Genomic DNA, 16,090 nt, shown 5'->3' with positions numbered 1-16,090 from the left:
CACCCCGTAGTGGCCATGGGACAATAGACAGGACTATGCGGTCACCATTAGGATCATGGAACTACCAGCAGGACCATGGGACCACCAGTAGGACCTGGACCCACCAGTAGGACCATGGGACCACCCTATGGGGGCCATATGGCCACAGGCAGGGCCACGGGGATGCAGATGGGACTGCGAGGACACCCCGTGGTGGCCATGGGGCCACTGGTAGGACTACAGGGCCACCAGCAGGACCATGGGACCACCAGTAGGACCACAAGACCACCAGTAGGACCTTGGAGGCACCAGTAGGACCACGGGGCTACCCTATGGGGGCCATATGGACACAGGCAGGGCCATGGGGCCACTAGTGGGACCACGGGACCACCAGTAGGACCACGGGGCTACCCTATGGGGGCCGTATGGACACAGGCAGGGCCATGGGGCCACCAGTAGGACCACGGGGCCACCCTCTGGGGGCCGTATGGACACAGGCAGGGCCACGGGGATGCAGATGGGACTGCGAGGACACCCCGTGGTGGCCATGGGGCCACTGGTAGGACTACGGGGCCACCAGCAGGACCATGGGACCACCAGTAGGACCATGAGACCACCAGTAGGACCACGGGGCCACCCTCTGGGGGCCGTATGGCCACAGGCAGGGCCACGGGGATGCAGAGGGGAGCGCGAGGACACCCCGTGGTGGCTCCCACCCACCTCCTTGTAGAGCGAGTAGAGGAAGACGATGGTCTGGATGGTCTTGCCCAGCCCCATCTCGTCGGCCAGGATGGTGTCGGTGCTCTGCGCCCAGGAGAAGCGCAGCCAGTTGAGGCCCTCCAGCTGGTAGAGGTGCAGCGTGCCGCCGGTGGCCGAGATGAAGCGCGGCTGCGACTCGTACTTCACCGTCGGCTGGGGACGGATGGGGACACGTCACCGAGGGGATGGGTCAACGGGGGGAGGGTCAACGTGGGGATGGGTCAACGTGGGGTTGGGTCAACGTGGGGACACGTCAATGTGGGGATGGGTCACCATGGGGATGGGTCAACGTGGGGACATGTCAATGTGGGGTTGGGTCAACATGGGGAACATCAACATGGGGACACGTCACCATGGGGAACGTCAACAGGGGGATGGTCAACGTGGGGATGGGTCAATGTGGGGTTGGGTCAACGTGGGGAATGTCACCATGGGGAATGTCAACAGGGGGATGGTCAATGTGGGGATGAGTCAATGTGGGGATGGGTCAACATGGGGAACATCAACATGGGGACACGTCACCATGGGGACACGTCACCATGGGGAACGTCAACAGGGGGATGGGTCAATGTGGGGACATGTCAATGTGGGGATGGGTCACCATGAGGAACGTCAACGTGGGGATGGGTCAATGTGGGGACATGTCACCATGGAGAATGTCAACGTGGGGATGTGTCAACATGGGGATGGGTCAACGTGGGGACTGGTCAACGTGGGGATTGGTCAACGTGGGGATTGGTCAACGTGGGGAACATCAACGTGGGGATGGGTCAACAGGGGGATGGGTCAACGGGGGGATGGGTCAACGTGGAGAACAATGTGGAGAACATCAACGTGGGGACAGGTCAATGTGAGGAACGTCAACCCGGGGACACGTCACCGCGGGGAACGTCAACGTGGGGATGGGTCAATGTGGGGATGGGTCAACGTGGGCAACGTCAACATGGAGAACATCATCACGGGGCACGTCAACATGGGGCACATCACCATGGGGATGGGTCAATGTGGGGTGGGTCAATGAGGGGCAACTCAACGTGGGGACACGTCACCATGAGGAACATCAATGTGGGGATGGGTCAACGTGGAGATGGGTCACCATGGGGAATGTCACCATGGGGCACATCAATGTGGGGATGGGTCAACGTGGGGAACATCAGTGTGGGGAACGTCTCCGTGGGGACACGTCAACGTGGAGCACGTCAACGTGGGGCACCTCAGCATGGGGAGGTGTCACCGCGGGGATAGCTCAGCACGGGGGACACGTCCCCATGGGGCACATCACCACGGGGCACCTCACCATGGGGACACGTCACCCTGGTGGCATGTCACTGTGGGGACGTCACCGTGGGGGGACACCGCCACTGGGGAGGGGGGTGGGAGGAGTGGGAGATGGGGGGACAAAGGGATGGAGGGGACACGGGGGACTTTGGGGGGGCACAGTGCACCTGGGGGGGACACGGGGGACTTGGAGGGGGACACGGGGGACAGGAAGGAACCCAAGGAGTGGGGGGACCCAGGTAAGCTGAGGGAGACCCAGGTGACAGGGGATGTCCAGGTGACTGGGGGGGGGACACACAGGTGACAACAGGGGGGGACATGCAGGTGACAATGGGGGGGACACGCAGGTGACAACGGGGGGGACACGCGGTGCCCCGCACTCACGTCGTTGGTGGGGGAGTCGGGGGGGCCCTCCCCCGGCGTCTCCTTCTTCTTCTTCTTGTAGCGCCGGGGCTGCGCCGGGTCCTCCCCCATGAACACCTCCCTGGGGACATCGGGGAGGGGACAACGGGGAGGGGGGGCCAACAGGGGACATGTTGTGGGGGGGGGGACACGGTGAGACCACAGCCCGGTGGCTCCGGTCCCCCCAGGGGCTCGCCCGCGTCCCCCATTCCCGATGCCGTGTCGCGTCCCCCCGCCGCGTGTCCCCCCGCGGCACGTCCCCTGGTGTCCCCCCCTCCCGGTGTCCCCCCACCCGGTGTCCCCGGGCTCACCGGTGCTTCCAGTAGGCCAGCTTGTGGAGGTCGTAGTCGGGGATGGGCATCTCGTCCTCCTCCCAGGTGGCCTGGTCGTAGGGCAGGTCGCGCCACTTCACCAGGTAGTGGTACTGCCCCTTGCGGTCCACGCTGCGCGGCACGCCGTCACACCGGGCACCCGGGGGACACCGGGCACCCGGGGGGGCAGCGGGAACCCATGGGGGGCAGCGGGAACCCATGGGGGGCAGCGGGCACCCGGGGGACACTGGGCACCCAGGGGGATCAGGCACAGGGCACCCACAGGGCAGTGGGGTGGCATCAGGCATCGCAGGTGACAGCAGGGACCCCGGGGGACAACGGGCACCCATGGGGACAGCAGAGGTGGCAGCAGGTAGCCAGGGGGACGGTGAGCACCCCTGGGTGACAGCGAGCACCCATGGGGACAATGGGCACCTACAGGGACAACTGAGCACCTGTGGGGACAATGGGACAACTGTGGGGACAACAAGGCACCCATGGGGACAAGAAGATGCCACAGGTGACAGCAGGTACCCCAGGGGACAATGAGCACCCATGGGTGACAGCAAGCACCCATGGGGACAATGGGGTACCCATGGGGACAATGAGACACCTGTGGGGACAGTGGGACAACTGTGGGGACAACAGGGCACCTGTGGGGACAGTGGGGCACCCACGGGGACAAGAAAGTACCACAGGTGACAGCAGGTACCCAAGGGGACAGTGAGCACCCATGGGTGACAGCAAGCACCCATGGGGACAATGGGGTACCCACGGGGACAATGAGGCACCCATGGGGACACTAGCACCTGTGGGGGCAGTGGGACAATTATGGGGACGACGAGGCACCCGTGGGGACAGCAAGGTACCACAGATGGCAGCAGGCACCCATGGGGACAGTGGGCACCCACGGGTGACATGAGGCACCCACAGGGGACACGAGGCACCCACGGGGGACAGCGGGGATCCTCCCGTGCCACGGGTGGCAGCCAGGCCCCGGGGTCGGGTGGCGAGTGCCGCAGGGCCACCAGGGGTCACCCACTGCCAGCGGGGACACGCCGGGTGACAGCCGGGTGACACCCAGCACTGGGGTTGCCTGGGGACAGGCGGTGGCAGAGGGGTCACACGGGGACAAGGCCACGGGGACAAGGCCACGGGCGGGCAGCAGAGGGCATCTGGGGACACGGGGTCACCTGAGGACACGCGGCCAGAGGGCTGGTGACTCTGGGGGGGGGACACGGGGACACCAGGGGACACCCGGGGGGGACACGGGGACACCCCAAGGGGACACTGGGGTCGGGGACACCACGGGCGGTGACACTCAGGATTTTGGGGCTGCCCAGAGGCAGCTGGGGGGCACCCAAGGGTGCGAGGGGTGTCCCCAGGGGTGTCCCCAGGGGTGTCCCCAGGGGTGTCTCCAAACCCTGCTCGGATTTGGGGAGGGGGCACCCCCAGGCGCTGGGGGTCACCCATGGGTGCTGGGGGTGTCCAGGAGCCCCCAGAGTTGCCGATTGTCCCCAAAGGCACCAGCAGTGTCCCCAAACCCCCCAGAAGCCCTGTGCCGATGTCACCCCAAGCCCCCCCTTTGGGGTGGGAGCACCCACGGGTGATGGGGAGCACCCACAGGTGTCGGGGAGCACCCATGGGTGCTGGGGGTCACCCCCAGGCACTGAGGGTGTCCAGGAGCCCCTGAAGTTTCCCCTTGTCCCCAAAGCCTCCAGATGTGTCCCCAAATCCCCCGTGTCCCCTGATGCCACCCCAACCCTCTAATTTAGGGCAGGGGGCACCCACAGATGTAGGGGGGCACCTACAGGAGTAGGGGGGCACCCAAGGGTGCTGGGGGTCACCCCCGGGCACTAGGGTTGTCCAGCAGCCCCTGAAGTTATCCCCCAAACCTCCATCAACATCCAGCAGCCCCCAAAGCGTCCCCTTGTCCCCAGAGCCTCCAGCAGTGTCCCCAAGCCCCCCTTTTGGGGCAGGGGGCACCCACAGATGTAGGGGGGCACCCAAGGGTGCTGGGGGTCACCCCCGGGCACTAGGGCTGTCCAGCAGCCCCTGAAGTCATCCCCAAAACCACCATCAGCATCCAGCAGCCCCCAAAGCGTCCCCTTATCCCCAACCCCCCTAAAACCCCCTAAAACCCCCCGAACTCCCCCAAAACCCCCCAAACTCCCCCAAAACCCCCCAAAATTCCCCCAAAACCCCCCCAAAATTCCCCCCAACCTGTGGTTGATGATGCGGTGCACCGTCATCCACTCGGGCTTGATGCCGTAGCGGTAGAAGCGCTCCTCCATGCCGCCGTAGAGGGGGTCCTGGCTGCGGCCCCGCTTCTCGCTCTTGGCGTCGTCGTCCCCGGAGCCGTAGTCCAGGGGGGGGGGCTCGTCCATGTCGTTCTTGCGCTGGTAGTTGCGGTACATCACCAGGTGGAAGATCTCCAGCTGGGGGGGGGGGGGGGGGGGGGGGGGACACGGGTTAGTTTTTGGGGGGCGCGGGGGACACCCTGGTGGCCCCCGAGGGGGTTACGGGGTGGGTGCTGGGGGTGTCCTCGGTCACAGTGCGTCCCCGGGGTGTCCCCAGGGTGCCCTCACTGTCCCCACGGGTGCCCCCATGTCTCCCCGGGGGGGTCGTGTCCCGTGTCGCCCCCCACGGTGGGCACAGAGGGGTCGCTTGTCCCCTAGGGTGGTCACAGGGGTGGCCCCGTCCCCCCTGCCCTCGGGGTGTCCCCATTATCCCCGGCTGGTCACAGGGGGACAGCCCCGGTCCCAGTGTCCCCACAGGCCACTTAGGGGTGTCCCTGTGTCCCCCAGGCCACCCCCAAGGGTGTCCCCATGTCCCCCAGGACACTCGGGGGGTGTCCCTGTGTCCCCCAGGCCACTCAGATGGTGTCCCCACATCCCCCAGACCACCCCCAGGGGTGTCCCCCAGACCACTTGGGGGTGTCCCTGTCCCCCCAGGCCACCCCCAGGAGTGTCCCTATGTCCCCCAGGTCACTCAGAGAGGTGTCCCCATCCCCCGGGGAACCCCCAGGGGTGTCCCCATCCCCCGGGGAACCCCCAGGAGTGTCCCCATGTCCCCCAGGCCACTCAGGGAGGTGCCCCCATATTCCAGGTCCCCTCCAGGGATGTCCCCATGTCCCGCAGGCCACCCCTAGGAGTGTCCCTATGTCCCCCAGGCCACTTGGGGGCTGTCCATGTCCCCCAGGCCACCCCTGGGGCTGTCCCCACACCCCCCAGATCCCCCTGGGGGTGTTCCCACGCCCCCCAGATCCCCCCCAGGGTGTCCCCATGTCCCCCAGACCACCCCCAGGGGTGTCCCTGTCCCCCAGGTCCCCCCCAGGGGTGTCCCCATGCCCCCCAGCCCCCCCCCCCCGGGGTGTCCCCACCCCCCTGGGACCCCCGTCACCCGGTACCTGCAGCTCCTTGATCCAGGAGCAGTGCCAGTAGGACAGCCCCACCCACTTGACGAAGAACTCTCGCTCCGAGCGGCCCTGCAGCACCTTGGGGGGGCCCTCGGGGGGCCCCTCGGGGGGGGGCACGGCCACGGGGGGGGGCGGCTCCCCCCACCGCCAGTACAGGATCTTCTGCACCCGCCCCTTCAGCACCGGGCACTGCGGGGACAGCGGCGTTGGGGCACAGGGGACGTCACCCCCCGGCCCCACCCCGGCCCCACTGCGTCCCCATCCTGGCCTGGTCCCCGTCCCCGTCCTGTCCCTGTCCCCAGCAGGTCCCTGTCCCTGTCCCCAACCCCAAACCATCGCTGTGTCTGTCCCCAACACCTCCCTCGCCTGTCCCCATCCCGTCCCTGTCCCTATTCCCATCCCGTCCCTGTCCCCATCCCTGTCCCAACTCTGTCCCCACCAGGTCTCTTATCCCCATCCTGTCCCCATCCATGTCCCTGTCCCCATCCACTCCCAGTCACTGTCCCCCTTCTGTCCCTGTCCCAGCTCCGTCTCCAACAGGTTCCTGTCCCCATCCCCATCCTGTCCCCGTCCCCATCCTGCTCCCTGTCCTGTCCCCGTCCCCATCCTGTCCCATTCCCATCCTGCTCCCTGTCCTCACCTTGCTTCTGTCCCTATTCCTGTTCCATCCCCATCCTGTCCCCATCCCCATCTGCTCCCTGTCTCTGTCCCCATCCTGTCCCTGTCCCCATCTATATCCCTGCCCCTATCCTGTCCCCATCCCCATGTCCTTGTCCTCATCCCATCCCATCCCCATCCTGTCCCCAGCTCCATCTGTTCCTTGTCCCTGTCCCCATCCTTGTCCCATCCCCATCCCCATCCTGTCCTTGTCCCATCCCCTCCGCCCCCGTCCCCATCCCTGTCCCATCCATGTCCCTATTCCCATCCCATCCCCATCCACCCCCTGTCCTGTCCTTGTCTCCATCCCCTCCCTGTCCCCATCCCCATCCACTCCCTGTCCCATCCCCATCCCCGTCCTTGTCCCCATCCTGTCCCATCCCCATCTTTATCCCATCCCCATCCCATCCCCATCCCCATCCTGTCCCCATCCTTGTCCTGTCCCCATCCACTCCCTGTCCCCATCCTTGTCCCATCCCCGTCCCCATCCCGTCCCCATCCCCATCCCATCCCTGTCCCTATTCCCATCCCCGTCCCGTCCCCCCCCGCTCCCTGTCCCCGTCCCCCTGCCCCCCTGTCCCCGTGCCCCCCGTACCGTGCAGCGGGGGCAGAGCCACTCCCCGTTGGGGACCTCGGGCAGGGGGGGGTTGAGGCAGTGGATGTGGTAGGAGGAGATGCAGGCGTCGCAGCACAGCAGCTCGCCGCCGTCCTTGCAGACGCGGCAGTACTCCATGTGGTCGTCCTCCTCCTCCTTCTCGCCTTCCTCCTCCAGCTCCTCCTCGTACTCCTCCTCCTCCTCCTTCGCCTCCCACTGCACCCCCTCCTTCTCCTGAGGGGGGCACCGAAGGGGGCGTCAGGGAAACCCCCCCAAGCCCCCAGACCGCTCCCAGGGACGTCCTGAGGGGCACCCGACCTCTGGGGGACCCCCCAGACCCTCTGAGCTCCCCGGGGACCCCCCAGAGACCCCCGGTGACCTTCCAGGGACCCCCAGTGACCCCCCCAGGGACCCCCAGTGACCCCCCCAAAGGAACTTCCCACCCCCAAGGGACCCCTGAGCCCCCCCAGGGTCTCTCAGTCCCCATGGGATGATTGGGATGATGCACAGACCCCCCCCAGGATCCTCAAACTTCCCATGAGACCCCCCCCACGTACCCCCAAACACCCCTGAGGGTCACCTGGACACCCCAGAGACCCCCAGCATCCCCAACCCAATGCAGAGACCCCCCCCCCCAGGGACCCCCAAACTCCCCCAGCCCCCCCCCGGACACCCCCAGACCACCCCCAACTCAATGCAGAGACCCCCCAGGGATCCCTTGGACACCGCCAACCCAACACAGAAATACCCCAGGGACCCCCAAATTCCCTCAGGGACCCCCTGGATGCCCCCAGACCACCTCCAAAGCCCCCAACCCATTGCAGAGACCCCCCCAGGGACCCCCTGGACATCCCTAGATACTGCCAGGCACCCCCAACCCAACACAGACCCCCCCAGGGTCCCCTAAACTCCCCCAGGGATCCCCAGACCACCCCCAAAATCCCCAACCCAACAGAGAGACCCCCCCCAGGGACCCCCAAACTGCCTTGGGGACCCGCTGGATGTCCCCAGACCACCCCCAAAACCCCCCAACCCAACACAGAGACCCTCCAGGGACCCCTAAACCACCCCCAGGGCCCCCCAAACTCCCTCAGAGACCCCCTGGACACCCCCAACCCAACACAGAGACCCCCCCAGGGCCCCCCAAACTGCCTCAGAGACCCCCCAAACTCCCTTAGGGCCCCCCAAACTGCCTCAGGGACCCCCTGGACACCCCCAACCCAACACAGAGAGCACCCCAGTGCCCCCCAAACTCCTTCAGTGACCCCCTGGATGCCCCCAGACCACCCCCAAAACCCCCAACCCAACACAGAGACCCTCCAGGGACCCCTAAACCACCCCCAGGGCCCCCCAAACTCCCTCAGGGACCCCCAAACTGCCTCAGGGACCCCCTGGACACCCCCAGACTACCCCCAAAGCCCCCAACCCAACACAGAGACTCCCCCAGAGACCCCTAAACCACCCCCAGGGCCCCCCAGACTCCCTCAGGGACCCCCCGGCCGCCCCCAGACCACCCCCAACCCATCACAGGACCCCCCCAAGCCCCCCCCCCGTCGCCACTCACGCAGTGGGGGCAGCTCCAGCGCCCCTCGGGCGCGCGGTCGAGCTCGGGGTCGAGGCAGACGAGGTGGTAGGCGCGGGGGCAGGTGTCGCACAGGATGATCTCCCCCCCCTGCTGGCACACCTCGCAGTAGTCCTGGTGGTCGGTCTCGTAGCCGTCCCCGTCCTCCTCCGGCCCCGGGCCTGCGGGGACAGCAGCGCCCGCTGCCACCGAGCCCCAGGGGACACGGGGGGGGGCGTGGGGACAGAGGGGTGGGGGGCGGGGGGATGGGGGTGGGGGTGGGGAGAAGGGGGTGGGGGGATGGGGACGTTGGGATGGGGGTGGGGGGATGGGGGCAGGGGGGTGGGGACATTGGGATGGGGGTGGGGGGACAGGAGGGATGGGGACGCTGGGGACAGCGGGGGGAGGGGGCACTGGGAGCACTGGGGATGGGGAATGGGGTTGGGATGGGGATGGGGACAGGATGGGGAGAGGATGGGGACAGGGATGGGGACAGGGACAGGATGGGGACAGGGACAGGATGGGGACGGGGGCAGGATGGGGACAGGATTGGGACAGGATTAGGACTGGGATGGGGACAAGGATGGGGACAGGGGATGGGGAAAGGGATGGGGAGAGGATGGGGACAGGGACAGGATGGGGACGGGGGCAGGATGGGGACGGGGGCAGGATGGGGATGGGGACATGAATGGGGACAGGGACAGGGATTGGGAGAGGGGACAGGGACACGGGTGGGGACACCGTGGTCAATGGGGCCACCACGGGCACTGGGGGACACCTGGGGACAGGAGCACCTAGGGGTAAGGTCTGATTTTGGGACACAAGGGACACCAGGGAGAGTTGGTGGGGACACGGAGGCAGGGACATGGGGACAATGGGGATGGGGACATCAGGACATGAGGGGCAGCAGGGATGGGGACAGATGGTGGGGACACCTGGGGACACACGGACATCAGGACACAGGGACATGGGGACAACGGGGACACGGACAAGGGAGAGCCCCCGGCCGGCCGGTGTGGAGGGGGACCCGGGGGACCCCCAGCCCCAAACCCAGGAGATGGGGGGGGGGTGAGGGGGGGACGCCCCTTGCTCCAGGGTGGCCCCTCGGCTTTGGGGATGCCGTGGGGACAACGTGGGGACAGCGAGGGGGCTCTCACCGTGTGCGGGCACAGCGCCCGTCCCCGCGGGGCCGCGCTCCCGGTTGAGGACGGTGCAGGGGGCTGCAAGGAGAGACGGCGGCGGCGTCACCCGCGGCCCCGCAGCGGGGAGGGGACACGGGGAGGGGGCGGGGGAGGGCACGGGGAGGGCCGAGGGGACAGGGGGGAGGACGGGGAGGGGGCGCTCGGGGCCGGGGGCCACTCACCCTTCTTCTTCTTGCGGCCGGGGCGGCCTCGCTTCAGCTTCTTGATGCGGGCGGCGGGGTCGGAGCGCGCCGAGGCGCTGTGCACGCTCGAGCTCTCCGCGTCCGACTCCTCCTCCGCCTCCCCCGCGTCCTCGCTCTGCAACGGGACGGGGACACGGGGACACTGGGGACACTGGGAGGCACTGGGGGGAACGGGGGAGCACTGGGGGGAACGGGGGGCACGGGGCTCTTGGGGGGTGGTGAGGGGAGATGGGGTTGGGGGACGCTGCGGGGGGATGGCAGGGGGTGGGGGACGCCTCTGGGTGACACCCGAGGGTGAGGAGGGGACGTGGGGCTGCGTGCCACCAGCTGGGGACACCAAGAGGGTGAAGAGGGGCTCGGGGACAGCTCTGGGTGACACCCGAGGGTGAGGAGGGGACGTGGGGCTGGGTGCCACCAGCTGGGGACACCAAGAGCATGAGGAGGGGACACGGGGACACCTCTGGGTGACACCTGAGGGTGAGGAGGGATCAGGTGCCACCACCTGGGGACACCTGAGGGCAAGGAGGGGATGTGGGGACACCTCTGGGTGACACCAAGAGGGTGAGGAGGAGCTCAGGGACACCTCTGGGTGATACCAGAGGTCGAGGAAGGGACATGGGGACACCTCTGGGTGACACCTGAGGGGCTAGGTGCCACCATGTGGGGTCACCTGAGGGTGAGGAGGGGCTGGGGGACGCCTCTGGGTGCCACCCAAGGGTTAGAAGGGAACACGGGGACACCTCTAGGTGCCACCTGAGGGCGAGGAGGGGACATGGGGACACCTCTAGGTGCCACCCAAGGGTTAGAAGGGGACACGGGGACACCTCTGGGTGCCACCTGAGGGCGAGGAGGGGCTGGGGGACACCTCTGGGTGCCACCCGAGGGGTTAGGTTCCATCACGCGGGGACACCAGAGGGCGAGAAGGGGACGTGGGGACACCTCTGGGTGCCACCAGTGGGGACAGCAGGGGACAGCAGGGGACAGCGGGGCCGTACCGAGCTGCTCTTCTTGCGCTTGCCACCCAGGACGCCCAGCTTGATCTTGAGCGGTGCCATCTTCTTGCCCTTCAGCTTCCGCTTCAGCTCCGGCACCCGCGGGCTCTTGCTGCGCTTCTTGTGCCCGGGCCCTGCCAGGGGACAGCGCTGTCCCCAGGGCTCCTGTCCCCAACGGGGGGGGGGACGGCACCTGGAGCCTTGTCCCCAGTGGGGAGGGGACCTTGGGGTCTCGGAAGGTTGTGCCCAATGGGGGGGGGAGCCGGGGTTCTGGAGCCTTGTCCCCAAAAGGGAGGGGATCAACGGGTCCTGGAACCGTGTCCCCAACTGGGAGGGGACCTTGGGGTCTCGGAACATTGTCCCCAATGGGGAGGGGACCCAGGGCCCTAGAACTGTGTCCCCAACTGGGAGGGGACCCGGGGTTCTGGAGCCTTGTCCCCAAAAGGGAGGGGACCAACAGGTCCTGGAACCGTGTCCCCAACTAGGAGGGGACCTTGGGGTCTCGGTATGTTGTCCCCGATGGGGAGGGGACCCGGGGGTCCTGGCACTTTGTCCCCAACCAGAAGGGGACCAAAGGGTCCCAGCACCTTGTCCCCAATAGGGAGGGGACCCAGGGTCCTGGTGCCTTGTCCCCAATAGGGAGGGGACCTTGAAGCCTTGGAACATTGTCCCCAACATGAAAGGGACCAATGGGTCCTGGCACCTTGTCCCCAACACGAAGGGTCCCCAGGAGTCCCAGCACCTTGTCCCCAACAGGAAGGGTCCCCAAAGGTACTGGCACCTTGACCCCAACAGGGAGGTGACCAACAGGTCCCAGCACCTTGTCCCCAAGGAGAGAACCCAAGGGTCCTGATACCTTGTCCCCAACAGGGAGGTGACCTGGGGGTCCTGGGGTCTTGTCCCTAACATGGAGATGACCTGGGGGTCCCAGTGCCTTGTCCCCAACATGCAGGGTCCCCGGGGGTCCCGTCACCTTGTCCCCAACACGGAGGTGACCCGGGGGTCCTGGGGCCTTGTCCCCAAGAAGAAGGGAACCCAAGGGTCCTGGCACTTTGTCCCCAGCAAGGAAGTGACCAACAGGTCCCAGCACCTTGTCCCCAAGAAGGAGGGTCCCCGGGGGTCCTGACGCCTTGTCCCCAACACAGAGGGTCCCCAACGGTCCCTTCACCTTGTCCCCAACACGGACGGCCCCCGGGGGTCCCAGCACCTTGTCCCCAACAGGGAGGTGACCCGGGGGTCCTGAGGCCTTGTCCCCAAGAAGAAGGGAACCCAAAGGTCCTAGCACCTTGTCCCCAACATGCAGGGTCCCTGGGGGTCCCGTCACCTTGTCCCCAACAGGGAGGTGACCCGGGGGTCCTGGGGCCTTGTCCCCAAGAAGAAGGGAACCCAAGGGTCCCGGCACCTTGACCCCAACACGGGGGTGACCTAAAGGTCTCAGCGCCTTGTCCCCAACACGGAGGTGACCTGGGGGTCCCTTCACCTTGTCCCCAACACAGAGAGTCCCTGAGGGTCCTGACACCTTGTCCCCAACACGGATGGTCCCCGGGGGTCCCAGCGCCTTGTCCCCAACAGGGAGGTGACCTGGGGGTCCTGAGGCCTTGTCCCAAAGAAGAAGGGAACCCAAAGGTCCTGGCACCTTGACCCCAACACGGGGGTGACCTACAGGTCCCAGCGCCTTGTCCCCAACAAGAAAGTGACCTGGGAATCCCTTCACCTTGTCCCCAACATTGAGAGTCCCTGAGGGTCCCTTCACATTGTCCCCAACACGGATGGTCCCCGGGGGTCCCAGCGCCTTGTCCCTAACAGGGAGGTGACCTGGGGGTCCTGGGGCCTTGTCCCCAAGAAGAAGGGAACCCAAAGGTCCCAGCGCCTTGTCCCCAACACGGTGAGTCCCCGAGGGTCCCTTCACATTGTCCTCAACAGGGAGGGTCCCCGAGGGTCCTGACACCTTGTCCCCAGCACGGAGGGTCCCCGGGGTGCCGCTCACCTTTCCCCTCCTTGGTCTTGGCCTTGCGCAGGGGCGGCGGCGGCGCCTCGGGGGCGACGGCAGCGACGGCGGCCGACACCTGCTCGGCCACGGCGGCGGCGGCAGCGGCGGCGGCGGCGGCCACGGCGGCGGCGGAGCCCTTGAAGGGGTTGTTGGCGCTGAACTCCCTCCACTTGGCCCCCAGGATGGTCATCATCTTGGACATGGGGATTTTGGGGTTCTTCTTGGCGATCAGGGGCCTGCGAGCGAGCGGCAGCGGGGCTGGGAACCCCACCGGGGGCTGCCCGTGGAGACCCCACCCCGAAAAGAGCACCCCGGGGCGCCCCAAAGGGACCGCGGTGGCACACGAAGCATCCCAACGTGCCCCAAAACACCCCAAGGGGTCCTCAAGAAGTCCCACAGCACCCCGAGGGGCCCCAAAGCACTCCGAGGGGTCATCAAGAAGTCCCTGCAGCACCTCAAGGTGTCCCAAAACACCCCAAGGGGTCCTTAGGAAACCCCAAAGCACCCCAAGGTGCCTTCAACTGCCCCCAAAGCGCCCCAAAGGACCTGTAGGAGGTCCTAAAACACCCCGAGGTGTCCCAAAACACCCCAAGGAGTCACTGAGAAGTCCCACAGCACCCCAAGGTGCCCCAAAACACCCTAAGGTGCCTTCAACAGCCCCCAAAGCACCCCAAGGCGTCCCAGCAGCACCCTACGAAGCCTTCAACTGCCCCTACACCACCCCGAGGTGCCCCAAAACACCCCAGGTAACTTCACCTGACCCCAAAGCACCACAAAGGGGCCCATGAGAGCTCCCAAAGCTACCCCAAGGGGCCCCACAGCACCCCAAAGTGCCCCAAAGCACCCCAAGGTGCCCCCCCGCACCCCAAGGTGGCCCAGCAGCACCCCAAGGTGCCTTCAATTGCCCCCCAGAGAACCCCAAGGTGCCCCAAAACACCCCGAGGTGCCTTCAATTGCCCCCAAACCCCCCCAAGGTCCCCCCGCAACACCCCGAGGTGCCCCCAAACCCCCCCGAGGAGCCTTCCCCTGCCCCCCCCCAGCACCCCGAGGCGCCCCCAGCCCCAGCACCCACCTCATGAACTGGCTGAAGGCCTTGTAGTTGGTGAGCGTGTGGTAGTCCTCCTCGGTGAAGATGTGGTCCACGTCCTCCAGCCCCCAGGCGCCCAGCAGCTGCGCCGACGACTTCTGCTCCACCGGCTGCGCCCCACGGGGACGGGACGGGGACGGGACGGGGACAGGGACAGGGATGGGGACAGGGACGGGGATGGGGACAGGGACAGGGGGTGGCACCAGCGGCGGCGAGAGCGAGAGAAGGGGAGCGAGTCAGAAACGGGCACGGGGACAAGGACGGGGGTGGGGACAGGAAGGGCAGGGGCAGCGGGACCCCATGGGGTGTAATGAGGGTGGGGGGACCCCATAGGGTCTGAAATGGGAACGGGGACCCCAATGGGATCCAAATGGGTGCAGGGATCCCATGGGGTCTGAAATGGGCACCAGGAAACCCGTGAGACCCACCATAGGTGCTGGGATCCCAATGGGATCCACCATGGGTGTAGGGACCCCAAAGGCCCCAACACGGGCACCGGGACCCCCATGGGCCCCAAAATGGTCATGGGGACCCCAACAGGATCCAAATGGGTGGGGGGACAGCCATGGGCCATGAAATGGTCACCGGGACCCCAATGGGATCCAAACGGGTTGGGGGGAACCTTACGGGTCCCAAAATGGGCACTGGGACCCCAATGGGATCCAAATGGGTGGGGGGAAACCCATGGGCCCCAAAACAGTCACCGGGACCCCAGTGGGCTCCAAACAGGTGGGGAGAAACCCATGGCTCATCGGGACCCCAACGGGATCCACCACGTGTGCAGGGACCCTATGGGCCCCAAAACAGTCACCAGGAACCCAATGGGATCCAAAGGGGTTAGGGGAGACCCCAGGGCCCCAAAATGGTCATGGCGACCCCAGCAGGATCCAAACGGGATGGGAGGACCCCATGGGCCCCAAAATGGGCACTGGGATCCCAATGCAATCTAAACAGGTGGGGGGAAAGCCATGGCCCAACGGGACCCCAACGGGATCCACCATGGGTGCAGAGACCCCATGGGCTCCAAAATGGTCATGGGGACCCCAATGGGATCCAAAGGGGTTGGGGGACCTGATGGGTCCTAAAATGGGCACCAGGATCCCCATGGGCCCTGAAATGGTCATGGGGACCCCAATGGGGGGATCCAAACGGGTGGGGGGAAACCCATGGCCCACTGGGACCCCAATGGGATCCAAATGGGTGCAGGGACCCCACGGGCCCCAAAACGGTCACCGGGACCCCAAGGGGATCCAAAGGGGTCGTGGGGCACCCCAGGGCCCCCAACGCGCCCCCCCCGGCCGTACCTTCACCTTCTGCCCCCCCTCCTCGTCCATCTTTTTCCGCCGCTTCGTCTTCTTCTCCTTCTTCTCGCGGTGCTTCCGCCGCTTCTTCTTGGCCACGCCGCCGTAGTCGCTGCCGCCGCTCTCCGACTTCTCCCGGTACTCGTCGCGCTCCGACTCGAACTCATCCTCGCTCACCTGCGCCCCGAGACCCCCCCCCCGGAGAGACGGTCACGCCGAGACCCCCCCCAAATCCCAGGACACCCCCTCCCAAATCCCAGGACCCCCCTCAAAACAACAGGACCCCCCCCCAAGGTGCGGGCCTCACCAATTTTTTCCGTTTGCGCGGCTTGCCGGGTTTGTTCTCCTTCTGCTTGCGGGGGCCCCGCTTCTTCTT

General features: G+C 66.6%; 1 protein-coding gene across 1 annotated transcript in view; it reads right to left on the bottom strand.

Moving 5' to 3' along the window:
* CHD3 (chromodomain helicase DNA binding protein 3) overlaps positions 1-16,090 on the bottom strand; it is a gene marked incomplete at its 5' end in the record, with an annotated part of 44,344 nt that overhangs the window by 26,535 nt on the left and 1,719 nt on the right. Inside the window, 14 exons of the mRNA XM_084304153.1 lie at positions 700-891; positions 2,401-2,500; positions 2,730-2,861; positions 4,953-5,167; positions 6,139-6,336; positions 7,400-7,633; positions 8,964-9,142; positions 10,118-10,180; positions 10,324-10,459; positions 11,340-11,470; positions 13,324-13,562; positions 14,399-14,523; positions 15,718-15,891; positions 16,022-16,087. Of these exons, the coding sequence (XP_084160279.1) occupies positions 700-891; positions 2,401-2,500; positions 2,730-2,861; positions 4,953-5,167; positions 6,139-6,336; positions 7,400-7,633; positions 8,964-9,142; positions 10,118-10,180; positions 10,324-10,459; positions 11,340-11,470; positions 13,324-13,562; positions 14,399-14,523; positions 15,718-15,891; positions 16,022-16,087 (2,184 nt within the window). The remainder of the gene's footprint in view (positions 1-699; positions 892-2,400; positions 2,501-2,729; positions 2,862-4,952; positions 5,168-6,138; positions 6,337-7,399; positions 7,634-8,963; positions 9,143-10,117; positions 10,181-10,323; positions 10,460-11,339; positions 11,471-13,323; positions 13,563-14,398; positions 14,524-15,717; positions 15,892-16,021; positions 16,088-16,090) is intronic.

Source organism: Netta rufina (assembly GCF_964035555.1).
Source record: "Netta rufina genome assembly, chromosome: 35".
In the NCBI taxonomy this organism is placed as follows: domain Eukaryota; kingdom Metazoa; phylum Chordata; class Aves; order Anseriformes; family Anatidae; genus Netta; species Netta rufina.
This window is presented reverse-complemented; position numbering and strand designations above follow the sequence as displayed.